At 36.0% G+C, this 21,808-nt stretch overlaps 2 protein-coding genes across 2 annotated transcripts; both read right to left on the bottom strand.

The window, feature by feature from the left end:
• Positions 1 to 4,670: 4,670 nt before the first annotated feature.
• LOC131321252 (expansin-A1-like) lies at positions 4,671 to 10,057 on the bottom strand. The gene is made up of 4 exons (XM_058352256.1): positions 9,957 to 10,057; positions 6,010 to 6,242; positions 5,438 to 5,738; positions 4,671 to 5,030 (listed from the first exon to the last, which is right to left on the bottom strand). The coding sequence occupies exons 1-4, from the start codon at positions 10,055 to 10,057 to the stop codon at positions 4,718 to 4,720; spliced, it is 948 nt and encodes a 315-aa protein (XP_058208239.1). The 3' UTR covers positions 4,671 to 4,717.
• Positions 10,058 to 11,714: 1,657 nt separating this feature from the next.
• LOC131320634 (expansin-A2-like) lies at positions 11,715 to 13,889 on the bottom strand. The gene is made up of 3 exons (XM_058351386.1): positions 13,673 to 13,889; positions 13,050 to 13,350; positions 11,715 to 12,381 (listed from the first exon to the last, which is right to left on the bottom strand). Exons 1-3 carry the CDS (start codon positions 13,803 to 13,805, stop codon positions 12,069 to 12,071), a joined length of 747 nt encoding a protein of 248 aa, XP_058207369.1. The 5' UTR covers positions 13,806 to 13,889; the 3' UTR covers positions 11,715 to 12,068.
• Between the last annotated feature and the right edge of the window lie 7,919 nt (positions 13,890 to 21,808).

The raw sequence follows: 21,808 nt of genomic DNA on the forward strand, positions 1-21,808 counted from the left end.
AAAAAAAGCTTTAAATATAAAATTCATGTTTCATGCTTAGTCCTCCTGCATGTGTACCATAAATTAACGGTTTGTATAATTAATAACAAAATTATACTGATAAGCATTTTTTAAACGTAAATACAATAATGAGGTCTTGTCCTCCTACTCTTGGGCCTATGATCTGGGTTGACTTCCATATCGGGAGTTTGGGTTAGGAAAAATGACGGCCTAGGACGTGTTTTGATAATTAATACCCGCCAAGGACATACTAAGAAATTTGTTGATGCTGAAAATATCTTTGGCGGGTAGTAATTATTAAAACACGTCATTGGCCATCATTTTCCCTTTGGGCGTGTGTGTGTGTTTAGGAGGGTCCTCATACCCCACCCTAGTCAGCAATTGCCTAATGGAGGTGAAAAATGAAATTACTCTCTTACACTTCCATGTTTTAAAAAAAAAATTGATAAAGGAGGGAAACGGGACAATACTTTTATATATATATATATATATATATATATATATAGAGTCCATTTCTCCTAAGGATCACCTTAACTTAATAAAATAACGACCTCCCTTTCCCGATAGAATTTTGATGATCCAAGCCGCTCAATGTGTTCATAACGTGATTTTAAGGGTATCTGCGAGAAATTAGCAAAAAAAATGACCGGAAAGGCTTCATCCGAGTAGTTTTTGTTCATTTTTTATCGAACGGTTCAAATAAAAACTGCTCGGATGAAGCCCTTCCTGGTCATTTTTTTTTGCTGATTCCTCACGGGTACTCTTAAAATCACGTTCTGAACACATTGAATGGCTCGGATCATCGAAATTCGAACGGGAAATGGGAGGAATGGAGAGGTCATTATTTTAACTAAAATAAGGACTTTCTTATTTGAAAATTACAGTGTGTATATATATATATATATGAGTCCCCTTCTTATAAGGACCTTCTTATTTTAATAAAATGCGGACGTCCCTTTTCCAATCGAATTTCGATGATCCGAGCCGCTCAATGTGTTCAGAACGTGATTTTAAGGGTTCTCGCGAGGAATTAGCCAAAAAAAAAGACCGAGAAGGGCTTCATCTGAGCAGTTTTTGTTTGTTTTTTACCGAATGGTTCAAATAAAAACTGCTCAAATCAAGCCTTTTCCGGTCATTTTTTTTGCCGATTTCTCGCGGGTACTCTTAAAATCACGTTCTGAACACATTGAGCGGTTCGGATCATCAAAATCCGATCGGGAAAGGCAAGAAATGGAAAGGTCCGCTATAAGGTCCTCATTTTAAAATCCTTACCTGAAGATTTATATATATATATATATATATATATATAAAACGGGAGATAGGTAGGTTGAGGCCTTTGAAGAGGTTATATTACTAGGGAAAATTATTGGGTGTTTCTAAAGCACCGCCACGTGGTGCCCAACACTATTTCTCACCACACATTTTTGTGAATGAGCAGTGAGGAAGGATGTTGGGGCACGATCACAAACCACTAAATAATTAGTAATTACTCGTTACATTAGATAGATTAATTAAATAGAGGGGGACAGGGGCATTTTCAATTTTGTGGTAGACAGTGACAACTTAACAATGCTCACATATGAGAGACGGCAAAAGCCACAAAAACTGAAATCACAAAAAAAAAAAGAAAAAAAGAAAAAAAAAAAGGTCTTCTACAAAAAATTAAGAGAAATCACAAAAAAAAAAAGAAAAAAAGAAAAAAAAAAGAAGGTCTTCTACAAAAAATTAAGGTACACGTGCATAGCAGCGGTAGCACGAGCCAGTACACGTGCCTCACTGTTGAACTAATTTATATTTAATACTAACACGTTAATCTCACAGTTTAGTCATTTATATTTCCTTCTTCGAAAGATGACAGTTCGGTAACCTAAGAGAGGCATTTCTAGACGTAAATACAATAATACGAAGTATTTTCTTAATTATCATTCGTTCGTTGACCTGTTTTGAAATGAGCCAATTTTGTTACTTTTCTTATATATTCTTTCTAATCTAGAAATACAAAATAATAATTCTGTAAGCTAAACATTTAAAAAAATCACCAAACATGATTTTTCCCCTTTAAAAAAACAATGAATAATTAAACAAGGTCTAGTGGATTTGTTCTTGTTTTGAGTGCAATTTGTTTAATCGTATATTGTTTTCCGCCGAAATTTTTGTATGTAACAAGTGCCTCAAATTCTGAACACACCACTACATATGGATCAATGTTCCAAGTAAAACTACCAAATGCTAAACTAAGCTCTGAGGCCCTACTTGCACATGTATTTCTCAACACCCTCCTTTTAAACCCTTGTTTTTTTTTTTCAACTTCCATCTTTTCAGTACAGACAGTATGTCATGTTGTATTCTCTTTGTCTAATTTTGCCAAAATTGCACAGGCGAGTATGCCTTTACTTTGATTGGTTGTGTAATAAATACATTTACATGAAGAATTTGGGCTAGAGTTGCAGTCAACCGTTTCTTTACAGGGGAATAAGGATCGATGTACTCTCAAAATTAAGGACGGAGCCAGGATTTTAGTTTGTGGGGTCAAAAACTAGAATTATTTGGGATGTATATTTCCTACTAAAAGAAACAACTAAATTACAAGGTTAATCAAAAGTAAATATATACATGTACGGGGCGGTTCTGGGGACATTAAAAAAAAACACCTAAAAAAACACCTCATAGTCCCGATCAAATTTTAATGATCTGAGCCGCTCAATGTGATCAGAACATGATTTTAAGAGTACCCGCGAGAAATTAGCAAAAAAAATAACCGGAAAGGGCTTGATCCGAACAGTTTCGAACCGTTTTTATTGAACGGTTCAAATAAAAACTGCTCAAATCAAGCCTTTTCTGGTCATTTTTTTTGCTAATTTCTCGCGAACATCCTTAAAATCACATTCTGCACATATTGAATGGTTCGGATCATAAAAATTCGATTGGGAACTATGAGATTGAGATTTTGGGTGTTTTTTTAGATGTCCCTTGAACTGCCCTGATACACACACACACATATATATATATATATATATATATATTCATGAATGTAAATTTATTTTACCACTTCTTTTTTTTTGACAAACAGAAATTCATCTATTTTACAACTTACCCCTACAACTTTTCACAATTTGAAAATAATGCATGATGGTCTCAATTATAATACTATCTAAAATATGTTTCTCAATACACAACCAATTTTTTTTTTTTTTGAAACAGCAAAAAATTATTAAAGATAAACTCAACAATGAGTACATCGAGGGAAAAGAAAGGGGGAGAAGGAGAGGGGAAAGAAAGAATGTGTGTGTGTTGGGGGGAGGGGTTGGCGGTGGACTTCCAACAAGAAGTTGAGAAGAGGCAAACTCCAAACGGGGAGAAGGAGAGGGGAAAGAAAGAATGTGTGTGTGTTGGGGGGGGGGTTGGCGGTGGACTTCCAACAAAAAGTTGAGAAGAGACAAACTCCAAACTACCGAAACCAAATACAGCAAAAATCTTCTAGTCAAAACACTATTAAATCAGTCTTCCTTCCGTGAATTTGCATCCTCACCAAACCTCCATTTTAAAGAACATTCAGTAGGGTAAGCAAAGGAGGATTGAATGGAAATAAGCCAGATCCAGCAAAACCTCTTTGACAGATGTTCTTAAGAGAGAGGATTGAACGGAAATAAGCCAGATCCAGCACAACCAATTTGTCATGCACATGTTCGTAAAGCTACATTGAAATTTTGATAATGAAATTTTCTTTTCCGGCCGGTAAGAGAGAGAGAGGGTGACGATACACCCCTATTTCACAGAAAAGCTAAGTGCACAGCCCTCTTTTTCTCCTGTCTCGGGTCACACAAAGATGATCGGAGTCGTTCATTTTGTTCAAATATATCGTTTAAGGTCTCTGTAAAAAATGAGCTTCGTTCGATATCATTAGAGGCGTTAACAAAACACCCAAAATCACTTCAGACGCCTCTAACGATATCGAACGAAGCTCATTTTTTACAGAGACCTTAAACGACATATTTTGAACAAAATGAACGGCTCCGATCATCTTTGTGCGACCCGAGGCGGGAGAAAAAGAGATCTGTGCACAGCTGCTGTGGAAGTAGCACAGCTCCCTATTTCAAGAGCTATGTTATCCTCACAGATAAAGTAGGAACAAATTTTGCACAGATCTTGACGTGGAGCTGACTATGAGTCTCACACAAATAATCTAATCGTTCATTACATTATTTTCGAGTGCCTCTCCACAGCTCAATAAATTAAATACTTATAAGTACTTGATCCAATCATATATAATTTTTCATTAAGTTGCATATTACTATTCTAGAAAGCTCTTCCATAAAGGAAAATTTAATTACAGCGCACAAGGGTACATATAGTCCTTATATACTATTGGGTGGGAGAGAGATTTTTCACAAAAAAATAAAACACAATTCCATTATACACTATACCTTATAGGACATTTCTTTTACTCTGACTTTTCCCTCTCCCACAAAGAACACAATACATATACACTATACCTTATACAATACCTCACAATAATTAAGCTTACACCTTACAACACGTGGGCATATTTTACACGTCTATTTCCGAACTCCACCTTTTTTACAGGCTTAATAGGAAATATTTATCTTTTCCATTGCCCCCAATTATTCTATTAGGTTTTTTATTTATTTAAACAGCTTCCATGAGTCCAACTCCCAAACCTAATCCGAGCCCTTAAATTCGATTCCCATTTGCAATACTAACACGAGAACTGACCACCCTCAAAAGTTTGTCCAAACGTCCAGTTAGTGGGTGCCACGTTGTAGGAAGTTACGGTCCTTCCGTCGCTTGTAGTGACTTGAATGGAGAGGCTCTGGCCAATCAGGTAAATGGTACTCTGCCAGTTTTGTCCCCAATTCTGTGACATGGTTTGCCACCCTGTCATGTTGGAACCCATGATCGACGCCGATTGGACATCACCGGCGCAAGCCACGTTGGTGATCAAAATCAAGTTCCACCCGGGGCTGCCGTTTATTGTAAACTTTATGCCCCCTGTCTTCATGCAGGGCACTCTGTCAAAAAGATAACACAATAGGACAACCAAATAAGTGGGAAACCATCTCTTTTTCGGGAAGTGTTAGGTCCTACTCAACTTCACGATAGCCAAATATTTTCTTTCTATCGAAAGAAAAATGATGACCATTCAATGGCTTTGATTTTTTCATAGGGATGGTGTTCGTAAAACTAGTGACAAACTAAAGTCTACATGGAGAATTGATCTCATAAGATAGCATTGTAACGAAACTCTCCACTCGGTTATAATCTTTTTTATGAAGCATATATAATAAAATGTGTTTTTTTTTTTTTAAAGCCTACCTAAGTTTGCAGATTTGTAAGCCCATTAAATCTTCCTGTTAAAGATTGAACAATACACTAAACGACTCGTTTCCGAGACTAATTAGATTATAGTATCGTTTACCTTTGGAAAGATATAGGGATAACTCCAGCAACCAAATTGGCAATTTGTCTAAAAGCTGGCACAGACAGATCAAAGTTTTGGCCTGGAAGGTCGCACCACCCACCCGTAGAACCTGGAGGACAGAAGTTTGTAGCAGTAACGACAATGGGCCCCTCAAAGAGGCACCATTGTGGGTCATTAATACATTGAATTTGAAAGCATGCCCCACAGGTCAGCCCATTGTTGAATAGAGGAGTGCTCAGTGCTGCAGTGTTGGTTCCATAGCCTTGGGTATACAAGTTTCCAAATCCACAAGCTCCTCCTGCAATACCAAAATCCAATCATCATTTAGGAGGACTCCGAAGACCAAAAACATCGAATTAAGTTCGTAATTTTCAGGGGTTTATAAGCCATTTATTAACCCAAACTCAAAAAGTTAGGGGGCTAGCAGTACATAATATACCACCCCTTTTGTTGTAAGACGAAGTTCAGAGAATGCAATGCAATAGCATGCATATGCTAAACTGTGCGCCCATGCATTCAGCAACTAGAACAAAGAATATAATGCACAGTTCTCTTCTCTATCAACCTACCCATTGTGCCGGACGCATCATCTCCTCCATAGAAAGTTGCAGTACCATTACCATATTGCAAGTCAGCATACGTGCTGCGAAAGTTTAAATTGAAGAAGATTGAAAGAAGAAGAGGGACTATAGCGAATGTTGGAACCATTCTAGAGAGAGAGAGAGAGAGAGAGAGAGAAATTGTTGTAAAGAAGAGGAATGTGTAGGAGTTGGTTAGTACAAAGGAGAGGAACGGAACAACACTTATATAGGAAACGGGGGTGATAGGTAGGTTGAGGCCTTTGAGGAGGTTGTATTATATATGAACAAAAAATTATTGTGTGCTCTTTGAGCACAACTAATTAAGTGGTGCATGCCCTAACACCTTTCCTTACAACACAATTTTTCGGGGCTCACAATATGCATAGGCCCCACATGAATGTGTAGTGAGGAAGAAGAATGGAACACTACGTGACGGTGTTTCAAGAATACTAAATAACTACTCGTTATATTAGATAGATTTTTTTTATAGGCATAAAAAAAAAAAAAACTACTCGTTATATTAGATAGATTAATTAGATATATATTTTAAATTTTGTGTTAGATCAATAGTGACAACTTAGCGATGCTCACATCTAAGAGACGGCAAATGCCCAAAAATCCGAAATCACAGGTGCTAAGTCTAATACAAGAAATGAGGACTTGTCTGCTTATCATTTGTTCATTGATCTTTTCTGAAATGAGCCGATTTTGTTACTTCTAATTATTTTCATCTAGAAATAAAAGTAATAATTCTTTAAGTCAATAAATAAATAAGACCAATTGGTTTTGCTCTTGTTTAGAGTGCAATTTTATTTGTTGAATGTCGTCTTCAGCCAAAGTTCGTGTATGCAACAAGTGCCTCAAATTCTGAATAAGCTACTGCATTTGCATAGTCCAACAAAAATTATCAACTGATAAACTAAGGTCCCAGGCCCCACTTGCACATGTGCTTCTCAATTCCTCTCCTTTTCAATTTGTTAATTTTTTCAGCTTTCATCTTTTCAATACCGACAATTATGTCATGCTGATTTTCGTTTGTCTCATGTTGTCAAAATTTCGGAGTCTTGTATGCTTTTACTTTCATTTGTATTCTTCATTGTATCCAGCTTTTTTTAAAAAAAGACATCTAGAAACGGGTAGCAGAAATTACTAGTTTTCTTATGGGGTTTAATACACATTTACACGGAGAAGTAAGGATCGATGGACTCTCAAAGTTAGGGACGGAGCCAAGATTTTTAATTTGTGAGATCAAAAACTAGAATTATATGGGATGTATATTTTCTATTTCCTACTCTAAAGAAACAACTAAATTCTGGCGTTAATCAAAAGCAAATATATACTGTAGTATTACTTGATGAAAGTAATTTATTTGTAAAACGTACAACTTTTTTAATGCAAAAAATAATAATTAATCATATGTAAAGATTACAAAAGATTGAAAGAACAAGTGAAATGGCATCACAACAAGAAAATAGAATCCCAACGAGGTTGGCACATATCCTACCTCCACGACAATCATGTGCCTTCCAAGAACAAATAATAGCAAATCAAACATCCAGTCAAACGATTGAAACAACACCTATTGGTCCAAATAGCAACCCGGGGGGGTTGAATTGGGTACCTCAAATATAACGCGGAATTTTAAAAAACTAATTGCAATCTATTCAACTACAATTCCAATTTCAATGATATACTATTCTACTCATGTAATATTGATATGCAAAACAGAAAGTAAAAAGAGTAAGGATGAGAGAATCGAACGCAAAGACTTATAATGGTTCGGTCCACAACTTCACGGCCTAGTCCACTCCCCAAGTGTCCAACTCAAGATTTGCTGCACTATCTCCAATAGTTACAATCCTTCTAGCTTCGCGGGTACTAAGCAACCTTTACAATGAGCAATCTATCCCCAATCGCTCCGACTAATTTTGACTCCGGTGCTAGTCACACCTTACCCAACTAGTTTTGACTTCGATGCTAGTAACACCTAACCACCAAGTGATTTTCTTTCCAAAACTACTCACAAAAAGTAATCACTCACAAGAGTATGAATAAGGATGTACAATCCCTTTTACAATGAAGATCAAAATAAAAATTCTCTCACACAAGTGTATGGATATCAAGATATAGAATCGTGTATGACGAGGTCGATCACTGTATGCCTTAGAGTATTTCGGTGAGGCCCCCTTCTCTCTCTCTCTTTTTTTTTTCTTCCTCTGTCTTGAATATATGCTTCCACAATTGAACGTTAGAGGCACCCCATCATGTTTGGAAAATTATCTCATACATTTAGTTTCCATTTCTTTTGCACTAGCCGTTAGAACCGAAATCAAGTCAACACAAATTCTTCCCTTTTTGCACTAGCCGTTAGAATCAATTTAGGTACCAATCAACCATTGTAGTTTCCATTTTTTTGATTTCTTTGCCACTGAAATGTGCAAGACATTTGTAACTTGGGGACTTCCATGAGCCATTGGAAATTGAATCTCACAAAATAATCCAACTAATAATTGCTCCCATTTGAATAATTCTCTAGCCAATTAATTAAGTTAGGAGAAGATTTGTCATTAATCTTCCTCCTTTCAATTTATCTTGACTATTAAAGATAGTGATTTGGTGTAGCAATCTTTCCGTGTGTCCTTCAACCAAATCCTACAAAATAAACATTAATTCAAATGAGTACCAAATATCACAATATTAATTATATTTCTTCATTCATAAAATATATTTTGTTATCATCAAAATCAATAGGGTATTCATAGAAACCTTTGGGCTAACAGCACCAGAGAACCTTAAATTCTTAATTACTAATCTAAATAATTAAGCTTGGCCTCATCGATCTATATATATGGCAACACGACATTAATAAACTTTTCATTGCCTCAAAGTATAATAGCAAAACATTAGTAGCAAACAAACCCAGGCCAACCCCACTGAAGATTGTTAGATGTCTTGGAGGGTTTTAGCCTAAAATCAATTGGTAATAGGTGGAATAATCTCTAGATTTTATTTATCAAGCTTGGGTGACTTAGATGAGCAATGTAGGACAAGTCTATGATAGACCAGGTGCTGAGCGATTGACTCCTCGGGGCGATGGAGATGACATAGACTTTTCCACGAGAGGTGAGTACCACCCTAGACCTAGCTTTGATACCATGTTAAAGTATCTAACTCCAAACCAATTGGCAAGGAGTAGAGAGGCCGCCCAGATTTATATACTAGTTTTGGATAAGATAAATAACCAATCTGAGATAAACTCCAACACTCCCCTGCACATGCGACCCCTGATTTGCACATGAAGAGGTAAACGAAGAATCCATAACACGTAGATCACAACAATCAACGATGCACTTATAACACAAACAAAGGATAACAAATTAGAATAGATTTCACTTTGGTGGACCAAAATATTTGTGAGGCCATGTGGACCAAAATAAAGTGTGGTACTCTCACTGTATATATGTCAGAATTAGAATAGATTTCACTTCGGTGGACCAAAATATTAGCTTCACTTGAAGGACTTTCCAAACAAGTAACTATGGTGGCACCGACGTCCATGGCAGCAACTATGTGGGTGGTGCATCAACGTCTCGCCTTCTCTTTTATTCTTAAAGAGTGTTTGGCACCGTGGCAGCAACTATGTGGGTGGGTGTGGTGAGTGCTCTAGCTTTGTATAGTTAAATATAGAGAAGAAATATTGAATTTAATTATTGAAACCATACAACGAGGCCTCTATTTATACGAGAAAAGAGAGCCTAACTATGGAAGAAAATCATACTGATTAATTATGGAATAAAATCATCTTAATTACAATCAAATCACAATCTCAAAATTACGATTTGATTACGATATTATTTTGTATATGTATTTATTCTAACAGTATAAGAGATTGATGTTTTCCATCTTCTGTAATTACTCAAGAATTGAATTAATACAAGAGATCAGTATTTCTCATCATCTCTGGTGGAAACTCCAAGATCCCGAAGTCATCAATTGTGCTCAATTTCGGGGGTGTTTGGCAAATGAATTTTTGCATTTTCGGATTGTCATTTTCCCATTTTGGGTGTTTGGCATCCCATTTTGAGAATAGATTGTGGGAGAATGGATTTTGGATTTAGAAGCAAAAAACCAAAATTAAGTCTGGAGGAGTTTTTCACATTATTGGCTTTTTTCATTTTGTGGTCAATTACCAAAATACCCACATTCCTCCCTTCATTTCATTTTACCAGTTTTGGACTTGTGTATTTGTTCGTTTTTTTTTTTTTTTTTTGCGCATCCTTTTTTTTTTTTTGCCTTCAGCTTGTAGGTGTGGTTTGTGTTTTTTTTATTTGGATTCGGTTGGTACTTTAATTTGTTTGGTAATATTAAGGGTTTGTGTTTGTTTTATTGTTCTTTATATTATGAGGTATGTGAGTGCTGCTTGTAACATAGTCTTATTATTTAAATTTTAAAAAAAAAATACCAAATAAAAAAACACAAGTGGCATGTTTACACCTGTTAGACAAAGGGCAATATGGTAAAAATGCAACCCATAATTCATTTTCAACGATCATCTACCAAACACTACTACAATTTCAAAATACATTCTGCACAAATCTCCCAAACACCCTCTTCATATTGTCCTGCAGTACTTTTTTAGCTAGCTCAGTGACTCCCCGTCTGTTTCGCTATGTTGGGGCCCGGGGAGGCCCCGGCCCTCCACTCCGGCTCTCCGAGCGTTTGAATTTAAAATTTTTTATTTTGTATATACCTGCTTTTAAATATTGAAGTATTGATAAATATTCGGGTATAGCTAGCTGCTACTTATAATCTTAATAATTTTAGTTCAATTTGATAAAAATTCGGTTATTTTATATTCTCATTTCTCGATTTGTTTCATAAATAAAAATAAGCACGTGATAGTTGATGTAGCCTAAAGAATCATTTTAATATACAAATATAATGAATAGAAAAGCAAAAACCTTATGATATAATAAGTATACATTCCGGAAAAAAAATTTATGTCTACTAAGCCAGCCCCCCGGGGTTAAAATTCTGGCTCTGCCACTGCTGTTTCGGGGTTTTGGCAGTTGTGTTTGGGTTTTTCTAGTTTATGTTTTTTGGTTGGTTTTTTGCCAACTTTTTCCTTCTTTCGTAGCGGATGGCATATGATATCTTGTCCCCGATCTAGGTGCCAACACTGTTGAAATGTAGGTCGTTGGTTGTGATACATTCTATCCCCGTTTCCTTTTAAGTGGGAAAGAAGGAACTGTTTGAGGGTCAAGAAGCAAGGGACTTGCCGAACACCTACCTTTCCAACTAAGTCCAATGCGAGGACCTTTTAATTGACGATGCATTCCATCGTTAGCAAGCGGTAACCAATGACGAGATCCGATATGCAGCTACGTGTACAATGCCGCGTCGAGACTCTCTTTTGAAAGTGGGATCACCACCGGCTTGCTCAAGAGGGAAAGATCCTCCTAAATGCAGGCGTGGTCTTTATAACTTCGGTTCGTTGATTAATAAAATTTTATTTGCTGATTAAAAAAAAAAATCACGCATCAACATTTTGCCTTCTTTTTTATTCTTAATTTTTTTTAAACCCCATCAGTTGCATATTAGTATTATTCTATAAAGCTCTTCCAAAAAAAACAAGAAAATTTAATTACAGTGCACAAGGGTGCATAGTCCTTACTATTGGGTGGGAGTGAGGATTTTCACACAAAAATAAAACACAATTCTATTACTCCATAAAATTACAATTCCTCCACACATATTTCTTTTACTCTCTCACCCGCAAATTACCTCCTGTAATTCCCTGCTCTCTCACTCTGACTTTTCCCTCTCCCACACAAAACACAATACATATGCACTATAACGTACTTATACAATACACAAAGCAAATAAAAAACCACTCAATACAACACTATAACACTGGCTTAGTAGGAAATATTTATTTTCTCCATTGCTCCCAATTATAGTATTAGGATTTTTTATTTAAACAACTTCCATGAGTCTAACTCCCAAACCTACTTCAAGCCCTTAAAATTCGATTCCCCTTTGCAATACTAACACGAGAATTGACCACCCTCAAAAGTTTGTCCAAACGTCCATTTAGAGGATGTCACGTTGTAGGAGGTTACGGTTCTTCCATCGCTTATGGTGACTTGAATGGAGAGGCTCTGGCCAACCAGATAGGTATTACTCTGCCAGTTTTGCCCCCAGTTCTGTGTCATGGCTTCCCACCCTGTCATGTTGGACCCCATGATCGATGCCGATTGGACATCGCCGGCGCAGGCCACGTTGGTGATCAAAATCAAGTTCCACCACGGGTTGCCGTTGATTGTAAACATTATGCCCCCTGTCTTCACGCAAGGCACTCTGTCAAAAAGATAACAGAATAGACAACCAATCAGTGGGATACCATCTCAACTTGTTCTATATGGTCAATACTCCAACCGCAACAAAAAAAAAAAAAAAATCTCAGCAAACGAAACATTTTATATATGGGAACATCGAGGGAAAAAGCAGGAAAACATAAAAAAGCTTAACTGTGCAAAAGAAAACAGAAACACTCATCCAACCAACAATTGGATGAAAAAAAACACCTCAAAATTTTTTTTTTCAGGGTTCAATTTTTACTAAAGTGTTCTACTAATTTCAGGGTTCAATTTTTTTTTTTCTCTTTTTGGGCAATTGTTGGGTCCTACTCGACTTCACGACAGACAAATATTTCCATTCTTTCAAAAGAAAAATGATGATCATTCAACGTCTTTGAATTTTTGATGGGGATGGTGTTTGTAAATTAACAAGTGACAAACTAAAGTCTACATGGAGAATTGGTCTCATAAGATAGCATTGTAACGAAACTCTCGACTCGGTTATAATCTTTTTTATGAAGAATATACTTAAGTGTTTTCTTGAACTTGATTCTTTATCTGCTTGATGAAAGCGTCCATAAGTTTGCAAATTTGTAAGCCAATTAAATTGAATAATACACTAAACACCTCGTTTTCGGGGCTAATTAGATTGTAGTATAGATTGTTTACCTTTGGAAAGATATGGGGATAACTCCAGCGACCAACTGGGCAATTTGTCTAAAAGCTGGCACAGCCATATCAAAGTTTTTGCCAGGAGGGTTGCACCACCCACCAGTAGAACCTGGAGGGCAGAAGTTTGTAGCAGTGACAGTAACGGATGACCCAGGAATGCACCATTGTGTGTCATTAATACATTGAATTTGAAAGCATGCTCCACAGGTCAGTCCACTATTGAATAGAGGAGTGCTTAGTGCTGCAGTGTTGGTTCCATAGCCCTGGGTATACAAGTTTCCATATCCACAAGCTCCTCCTGCAATTAATACCAAAATCCAATTATCATGTAGGAGGCATTCAAAAACAAAAAACATCGAATTAAGTTCGTAATTTTCAAACTCAAAAAGTCAAGGGGCTAGAAGTACATAATATATCACCCCTTTGTTATGGGACGACGTTCGAAAAATGCAATGAAATAGCATATGATAAACTGCTCATGCATGCATTTAGCAACAGTTCAAAATGGTTGGCCAATTATTCACTAGTTTGTTATGCATGTCGTTTTTTTTTTTTTTTTTACTCTTTTGCTCTTTAGCACTAGAACAAAGAATGGATAGTCCTCTTCTCTTTCAACTTACCCATTGTGCCGGATGCGTCATCTCCTCCATAGAAAGTTGCAGTACCATAGTCGGCATACATGCCATGGAAGTTTAAATTGAAGAAGAAGAATGGGAGTAGAAGATGGACTATTGTGAACATTGGAATAGCCATGAGAGAGAGAGAGAGAGAGAGAGAGAGAGAGAGAGAGAGAGAGAGAGAGAGAGAGTTGGTACAAGAAAAGGTATGTAGGAGTTGATTTGCAAAAAGGAGGGAAACGGGACAATACTTATATAGGAAACGGGGATAGGTAAGTTGAGGCGGAACCATGATTTCAACGCAGGGGTAGAGAAATTAAAATTAATAAACCACTAGTAAATTAATCCATCACCTTAAGTATACTACCTTCTTACTTTTACTTACAAATAAATCATAAATACTGTGAAAAACGACTAAAAAAAAGAAAGAAAAGAAAAGGTTACAATAGTGTAAGATAGCGTGCAAGATCCATCTTGGAGTCCCCACAAAGGATCCATGCAGTTTATTTTGGTCAAAACAATATTTTAAGGGTCTTTGGAAAAATTCAACTTAATCTGATATCAACGATAACTTCATTTTGTTAATTTAATTTTTGGTCCTTGAATTGCAAAGACCAAGAATTGAATGAATTGATCACACTTTTACTGATATCCATCCAATTGAGCTGAGTTTTTTTTTGGTAAACTCTTAAAAATTATTTTGCACAAAGTGATATTTGAATCATTTATATTAGACCCCGAGATTAGTTCTACACAAAAAAAAAAAAAAAAATATATATATATATATATATATATATATATATATATATATATATTTTTGAATGCATGGGCACATGACAACTGCCCCTTCTCTTTTGTTTCTGCCACTTCTTAACAAAATATTTTTGTGGGGCTCAAGAGAAAATACATAGTGTGACACCCCGCTTTTCGGTGGCCGGCGGTACTGCAGAAAGCAGGCTCCGTCCGGACGGGAGGGGGGAAAGTCATGGTTTATAAGGAAAGATCCCTCCTACTTGTACAAGGCCTTTTAAAGCCGTGAGGGCGGGCCAAAGCGCATATGAACTTCACAGTTAAGCGTGCTTATCATGGGGTAGTCCAGGGATGGGTGACCTACTGGGAAGTCTATGGGCTTTGGGCGTCTAAAGCGGACAATATTGTACAAAGATGGAGCGGGTCGTTACAAATGGTATCAGAGCCCCGCCCTGGACAAAGTAGTGAGTAGGATGCCCTCTGCTACCACGGACCCCAAGGGAGGTTGCTGGGCCTGTGCAACGAGGACGTTGCATCCCTAAGGGGGGTAGATTGTGACACCCCGCTTTCCGGTGGCCGGCGGTACTGCAGAAAGCAGGCTCCGTCCGGACGGGAGGGGCGAAAGTCATGGTTTATAAGGAAAGATCCCTCTTACTTGTACAAGGCCTTTTAAAGGCGTGAGGGCTGGCCAAAGCGCTTATGAACTTCACAGTTAAGCGTGCTTATCATGGGGTAGTCCAGGGATGGGTGACCTACTGAAAAGTCTATGGGCTTTGGGCGTCTAAAGCGGACAATATTGTACAAAAATGGAGCGGGTCGTTACTCATAGACTCCACATAAACGTGGAATGAGGGAAGGTTATGCCGCACCACAAGAACACTGAATAACTACTCAGTATATTAGATGGATTAATTAGATAAAGGGGTATTTCAATTCTGTGGTAGATAGTGACAACTTAACAATGAACACATCTGAGAGCCGGCAAAAGCCACGAACTCTGAAATCACATGTGCTAAGTGTTATCCTAGAAATGAGGATTTGTCTGCTTACCATTTTTTCGTTGATCTTATTTGAAATAAGCCAATTTTGTTACTTTTTTGTTATTCTCAAATACTAATAATTCTTTAAGCTAAATATGTAATAAAAAAAAATCACAAAACATTATTTGTTCCCCTCAAAAAGTCAATATATCAAGAAGACCATTTGCTCTTGTTTTGAGTGCAAATTTTTTATTGAATGTCGTTTTCTGCGGAAGTGTTCATATGTAATATGCCTCAAATTCTGAACACACCACTACATATATATATATATATATATATATATATATATATATATATATATATATATATGTCAACAAAAACTACCAATTCATAAACTAAGCTCCCAGCCCCCACTTGCACATGTATATCTCAACTCCTCTCTTTTCAAACCGTTATCTTTTCAACTTTCATCTTTCAATGCCGGCAATTATGTCATGTCGAATTCTGTTTGTCTGATTTTGCCAAAATTACATAGTCGAGTATGCGTTTACTTTTATTTGACACAATTAAATACATGGAGGAGAATTTGGATTTAATTTGCAGTCAACCATTTCCTTACAAGGGAATAAGGATCGATGGATTCTCAAAGTCAGAAATGCATGCATGGAGCAAGAATTTCTAGTTTGTGAGCACAAAAACTAGAATTAAACGGGACATATATTAATTTCCAATTTCCTACTGAAAAGAAACAATTATATTACAGGGTTAATAAAAAGTACATATATACATTATGTATTGATGAATGGAATTTAGTTTTACAACTAACACCTGGCACTCTTCGCATTTTGAAAATTTTGCATGATAGTCTCAATTATAATGCTATCTAAAATATGTTTCTCAATACACTACCAAATTGTCATGCATATGTTCACAAGGCTACAATAAAAAAATTCTAATGAAATTTTCTTTGCCAAAAAAAAAAAAATGGACACAATACACACCTCTACGCGGGTTTGCACCATGTGCACTCCAACTATTTACCTTTGGATGCTTGTGACACAATCTCGACCCTTTAAAATTGTTACAACAGATTACTAGTCACTTGACTAACGGAAAAGCTTGTCAAGTTAGTTTTCTTTTTCTCTCCAGTGGTTACTTGAGTTCAAGTCCTATGGGGAGCAAATTTGGGGTTCAGGGCTATGAATAGCCTTTGAACCCTCCGTTGACTAACAAACTAACACCTTCCTAACCCCCGCTGATGCTTACCATATGACCTATGGGTACGTATGAGTTTGTACATACCATGTACATATGAGTTTTGTGGGACCCACCTCGGGTCCCGCAAAAATAATTCGAACCTCTCATTATTTTAAAATTTTTTTTTATGGAGCTCTATAAAAAATCAGTTTAACCCAATATCGATAAGAATTTTTTCTAAATTTGTGATGGCGAAACTAATTAACTGCTCAATTTCGTCTCCTAACCTCACGTCACAGAAATTAAGCTTTTAACCTTTCCTCTAGCTCCTAACCTCACCTCACACAGTAAGCTTACACCTTTGACCTTACCACACTTGATGCATATTTTACGCGAACTCCACTTTTGTTATTGGCTTGGTAGCAAATATTTACACGACTGCTAGAAATCTTTTGTCAATAACTCAATTTAGTGGACCCCGGCCATATGTTCTCAATTAAGTATACCCATCATTGCACAAAAAATTTCTCTCTCTTCCCATTTCTCTCACTCTCTTTCTTTTTAACCAATGTTTTCAAAAAATTATTTCAAAAATAATTTTTTTTAAACTTCTTTTATACGACTACTAGAAACCTTTTCTTACCATGCACATATTTTTTCAGGGCTCATAATAAGCATGGATCCCACATGAATCAATGGTGAGGAAGACATTTTTGGGGGCTCGCAAAATGCACGAACCTCACATGAATATGTGTTGAGGAAGCGTAATGGAGCATTACGTGATGGTGCTTCAAGAACACGGAAGAATAACCTCTCGTTAAGGAGTATTAGATAGATTAAGGGGAGTGATTTTTACACTCCCCTTTTTGATATCTACACTCTTGTTTATTTTTTAGTGTTAAAAGTGTATGTAAATTTTTTGCTAAAAGACAAAAAAAAAAGTGTGGATATAAAAAAATGGAGTGTGAAAATCAATTCCCTACATTAATTAGATGTAGGGCATATTTTAAATTTTGTGGTAGATAGTGACAACTTTGCTCACATCTGAGAGACGGCAAATCACTACTACAATATTGTTAAAAGATGACGCTTAAAAAAGTGAAATGATGTCAGTTTTTTAAAAAATCGTAATTAAAAATATTGCATTAGATAAATAATGTCAATCATCTAAAAAACTGTGATATAATATATTTATGATGTCACTTTCTAAAATAGTGACATAACTATTCTTTCTTTTTAATGTTAGTTTCTCCTAAACTGTGATATAATATATTATGATGTCACTTTGTAAAATAGTGACATAATTATTATTTCTTTTTAATGTCAGTTTCTCCTAAACTGTGATATAATATATTTATGATGTCACTTTGTAAAATAGTGACATAACTATTCTTTCTTTTTAATGTCAATTTCTCAAAATCTGTGATCTAATATATTTATGATGTCACTTTGTAAAATAGTGACATAAATATTCTTTCTTTTTAATGTCGGTTTCTCCTTATAAGTGACATTAAAGAACAAAAATTTGTTTTTGGAGAAAACAGTGCCATCTATGAGCGTCGTTGCTTTGAAGTCTCAAATCGGGAGTGGGTCGTTACATATGGTATTATAGCCTGTACCAATTGGAAATGTTAGACAAAATCTCGACCCCATACGAGGACGTGTGTTCCTAAGTGGGGGAGATTGTGATGCCCTGCCCTTGGGGAGTTCCAGGTAGTGGTCAACCGGCCTAAGGACAATTGGGACCCATGCGAGGGGTTGTCGAATCGGTGACCAGAAGGGTCAATCGAGGGTAGTCTCATATCATTTGGTGAAGTGTAAGTTGTGTTCTATAAATAATATATCGTCATCCTATTTTATACAAGGACTTTTAAAGCTATAAGGGTGCCAAAGCCAATTGAAACTTCATAGTTAAGCGTGCTCGTACTAGAGTAATCCTGAGATGGGTGACCTCACTGGGAGGTTTGATGGGGTTTGGTGTTCAAATCAGACAATATTATACAGGGCGAAAGCGGGTCGTTACAAAAGATGACGTCTTTAAAGCACTTTAATGACGTTTCACAACTGTCATCTTTTACCTTTAATGACGTTTCACAATTGTCATTTTTTACTTTCAATTACGTTTATAAAGCGTCATCTTTATAGATATTAATGACAGTTTCAAACCGTCATTTTAAGATTCAGACTTTTAATGACAGCTCCATAGATGACAGTTTCAAAACTGTCATCTTTCACGTTTAATGACACTTTTAAACTGTCATCTTTTACAATTATTGTAGTAGTGAATGCCAAAAAAACTGACAAGGAATGAGAACTTGTCTGCTTATCATTTGTTCATTGATCTTTTTTGAAATGAGCTGATTTTGTTACTTTTTATTATTTTCATCTAGAAATAGAAGCAATAATTCTTTAAGCTAAATATCGGGAAAAAAAAATTCATTCTCTCAAGAAGTCAATAAATAAAAAAGACCAATGCGTTTCGTTGGTTTGAGGGCAATTTTATTTTATTAATGTCATGTTTTGCCGAAGTTTTTGTATGTAACAGGTACCTCAAATTCTGGATACGCCACTGCATTTGCATGTTTCAACAAAAAATATCAACTCATAAACTAAGCTCTCAGGACCCACTTGCACATGTATTTCTCAATGCCTCTCTTTTTCAAACCGTTATTTTTTTCTATTTTCATCTTTCAATACCGACAGTTATGTCATGACGATTTCTGTTTGTCTCATCAGATGCCATTGAATCTCATTGTCGGAAATGGAAATTGGATGCGTATTCTGTTAATTAGGCTGCCAAAATTTTGGAGTCGTGTACGCTTTTACTTTCATTTGTAGTGTAATAACCAAAATTGAATAACTAAAAGTTGCTACATCAGTTTTTGATTATCCATTTAAGAGATTGCTAAGTTAGTAATGTAGAGATCCACAATGGCATAATCATAATAAGATACCCAAAATTTGCCACATCACTTTTTCAAATTACAAAAAACAAAAAACACTGTGAACATAAAAAATAGTTTTCGTACTAATAAAAATTATTTAATAAAAATAGAAAATAGTTTTTCAAAGATAGTTTTTCCTAATCGAATTAAAAAAAAAAAGTTTCCATTTTTGAGGAAAAAGTATTTTTAAACCGAAACAGTTTTTGAAAAAAAAAAAAAGGTTCTGAAATTGCTTTTTAAGATATTTTTTTGAAAATAAATCTTTTTTGAAAAAAAATTTATAAACAGTTTGTGTAAAAATCTTTTTTCTTAAAAAAACAGTTTGTGTGAAAATAGATTTTGAAAAAAAAAAGTTTGTGTAAATACAGTTTTTGGAAAAACACTTTATTAAAAAAAAAAAAAACTCTAGATGATGTGGAGGAGCTCATCTCGGAGGCAGAAGATGATTGTGAGGAGGTGCATCTCTCTCTATGGTGTTTTAATTTCTATGGTGTTTTAATTTCGAGTTGTGGCGGGTTGGGGTGTTTTTCTTTTGATGCTTATGCTAGCTTTTTTTGGGGTTTCGGCTGGTTGTTTTGGCGTCTTGCCTTCCCTTAGGTCTCGGGTGGCTTATTGCCGGTGTGTCATTGATCATTTTAATTCTTTATAAAGATTAATAAATTCTTTTTGTTTAGCAAACAAAATAAATAAATAAAACTATTTTTTGAAAAACACTTGTTTTTTTTTATTTGCTCGGCAAAAGGAATTTATTAATGAAAGAAATACAAAGGTTAAAGGAACAAGGGTAAGCAAAAGAAACTTGAGACCCAAAATATTGGCAAGAAACCAACAAGGAAAATATATAATACCATAAAAAGCCACTTCTCCAACAGACAACCAGCCACCAAGACCAACAAGACCAAACACCAGCGACAACAACAACCAACCAACCCATGGCCAACGAAACAGTAGCAAACTACAAACGACCCAAGACCATCAAAGCCAAGACGAACTAGAAAGACCATAGATAGCAAGAGAAACAGCCGAAAAATCATCCTAACATCCGCAGCTAGAAATCAAAACACCAAAATAAAAAAGCCAACCAACAGCAGAGAGAGAGCACCAAGACCAGCAAATGAAAACCCAAAAGGAACAGAAGAAATCGGCATCAAAACTCCACAAAGATGGTGGCACCTTCCTCCAAATCGTCATAACCATCTGTGTAGAAACAGTTTTTATAAAAGAAGTTTAAAAAAACTATTTTTGAAATAAGTTCTTGAAAACATTGGTTAGAGAGAGAGAGAAATGGGAAGAAATTGAAAGATCAAATGGAAACGGCATCACATGCAATGAGAAGATAGAATCCCAACGAGATTGGGACGTACCCTACCTCCATAACAATCATGTGCCTTTCAGGACCAAAGAAAGTGAAATGGTTGGTCAGGGATCGACGAGAGAGAAACTGAACGGAAAATACGAAAAGAATAAAGAGAACAAATAACAGCAAAACATCCAGTCAAACGATTGAAATTAACAGCCCCAGAGAAGCTTACTAATCTTAATAATTAAGCGTGGTTATCACGCCATAAAATGTCTCCTGCCCATGACCAATCCTATGCTGGGTCCAGGCTAGCCACCCCAGCCTTCGAATACTGAGAAACATTTTGGGAGTGGGAAACAGAGAAAAATTTCTTAGAGAGAGATGGGGAAGAGAGTGACGGAGAGATTACACTAGCACCTCTTTCAAAGTAAGATGTCCTTACTTTTGCTTCCGCTCTTGAGAAAATGCGTGTTTGCTATATCTGTGGATATAGATTTAAGATTTTAGCTTCAAATTCTGCTTAGATATTTTAGATTTCAAATTTTAGTATAAAACTATAGATCGACAAACTATAAAATTGTTTGTTTTGTGGGCATTGTTGTTTATTTGGGTTCCGGGTATGCTTGATTGTATTTTTTTTAGACTCCCGTGTTAGACCTTAGGGGTTGGGCTTCGGCTCATTTGATGTACTATCCAACTTTTTGTTGAATTTCTCTTTCCCCTCTCTCTGGTTTTAATAAATTTTTGCCTATCAAAAAAAAAATTTGTGTTTCAGAATTTCAAAAGCTATCTAAACCTAGTTAATTTTTTTGGAGAATCCGTTATCTAAATTTTTGGCAAACACTTAAAATTAATTTTGAAGCGGCCAGAATCTCAAATTTTGCATCTAATAAAATTATCGCAAACGCACATTGTCTTCCACACTTCTATTTTCGATCCCTTCGAATGTTTTGCTTTTCTCCCTTTT

The sequence above is a fragment of the Rhododendron vialii genome, chromosome 3a (genome assembly GCF_030253575.1).
Source record: "Rhododendron vialii isolate Sample 1 chromosome 3a, ASM3025357v1".
NCBI classification, from domain to species: domain Eukaryota; kingdom Viridiplantae; phylum Streptophyta; class Magnoliopsida; order Ericales; family Ericaceae; genus Rhododendron; species Rhododendron vialii.

What these genes read in the sequence shown, in the direction of transcription:
- LOC131321252 (XM_058352256.1), bottom strand. Translation starts at nt 10,057, where the DNA reads ATGCAAAAATTCATTTGCCAAACACCCCCGAAATTGAGCACAATTGAT. An exon ending in TGATGCGTCCGGCACAATGG is followed by an intron (nt 5,739 to 6,009) that starts GTAGGTTGATAG and finishes TTGGTATTGCAG; the next exon opens with GAGGAGCTTGTGGATTTGGA. An exon ending in ATCCCTATATCTTTCCAAAG is followed by an intron (nt 5,031 to 5,437) that starts GTAAACGATACT and finishes TCTTTTTGACAG; the next exon opens with AGTGCCCTGCATGAAGACAG.
- LOC131320634 (XM_058351386.1), bottom strand. Translation starts at nt 13,805, where the DNA reads ATGGCTATTCCAATGTTCACAATAGTCCATCTTCTACTCCCATTCTTC. An exon ending in TGACGCATCCGGCACAATGG is followed by an intron (nt 13,351 to 13,672) that starts GTAAGTTGAAAG and finishes TATTAATTGCAG; the next exon opens with GAGGAGCTTGTGGATATGGA. An exon ending in ATCCCCATATCTTTCCAAAG is followed by an intron (nt 12,382 to 13,049) that starts GTAAACAATCTA and finishes TCTTTTTGACAG; the next exon opens with AGTGCCTTGCGTGAAGACAG.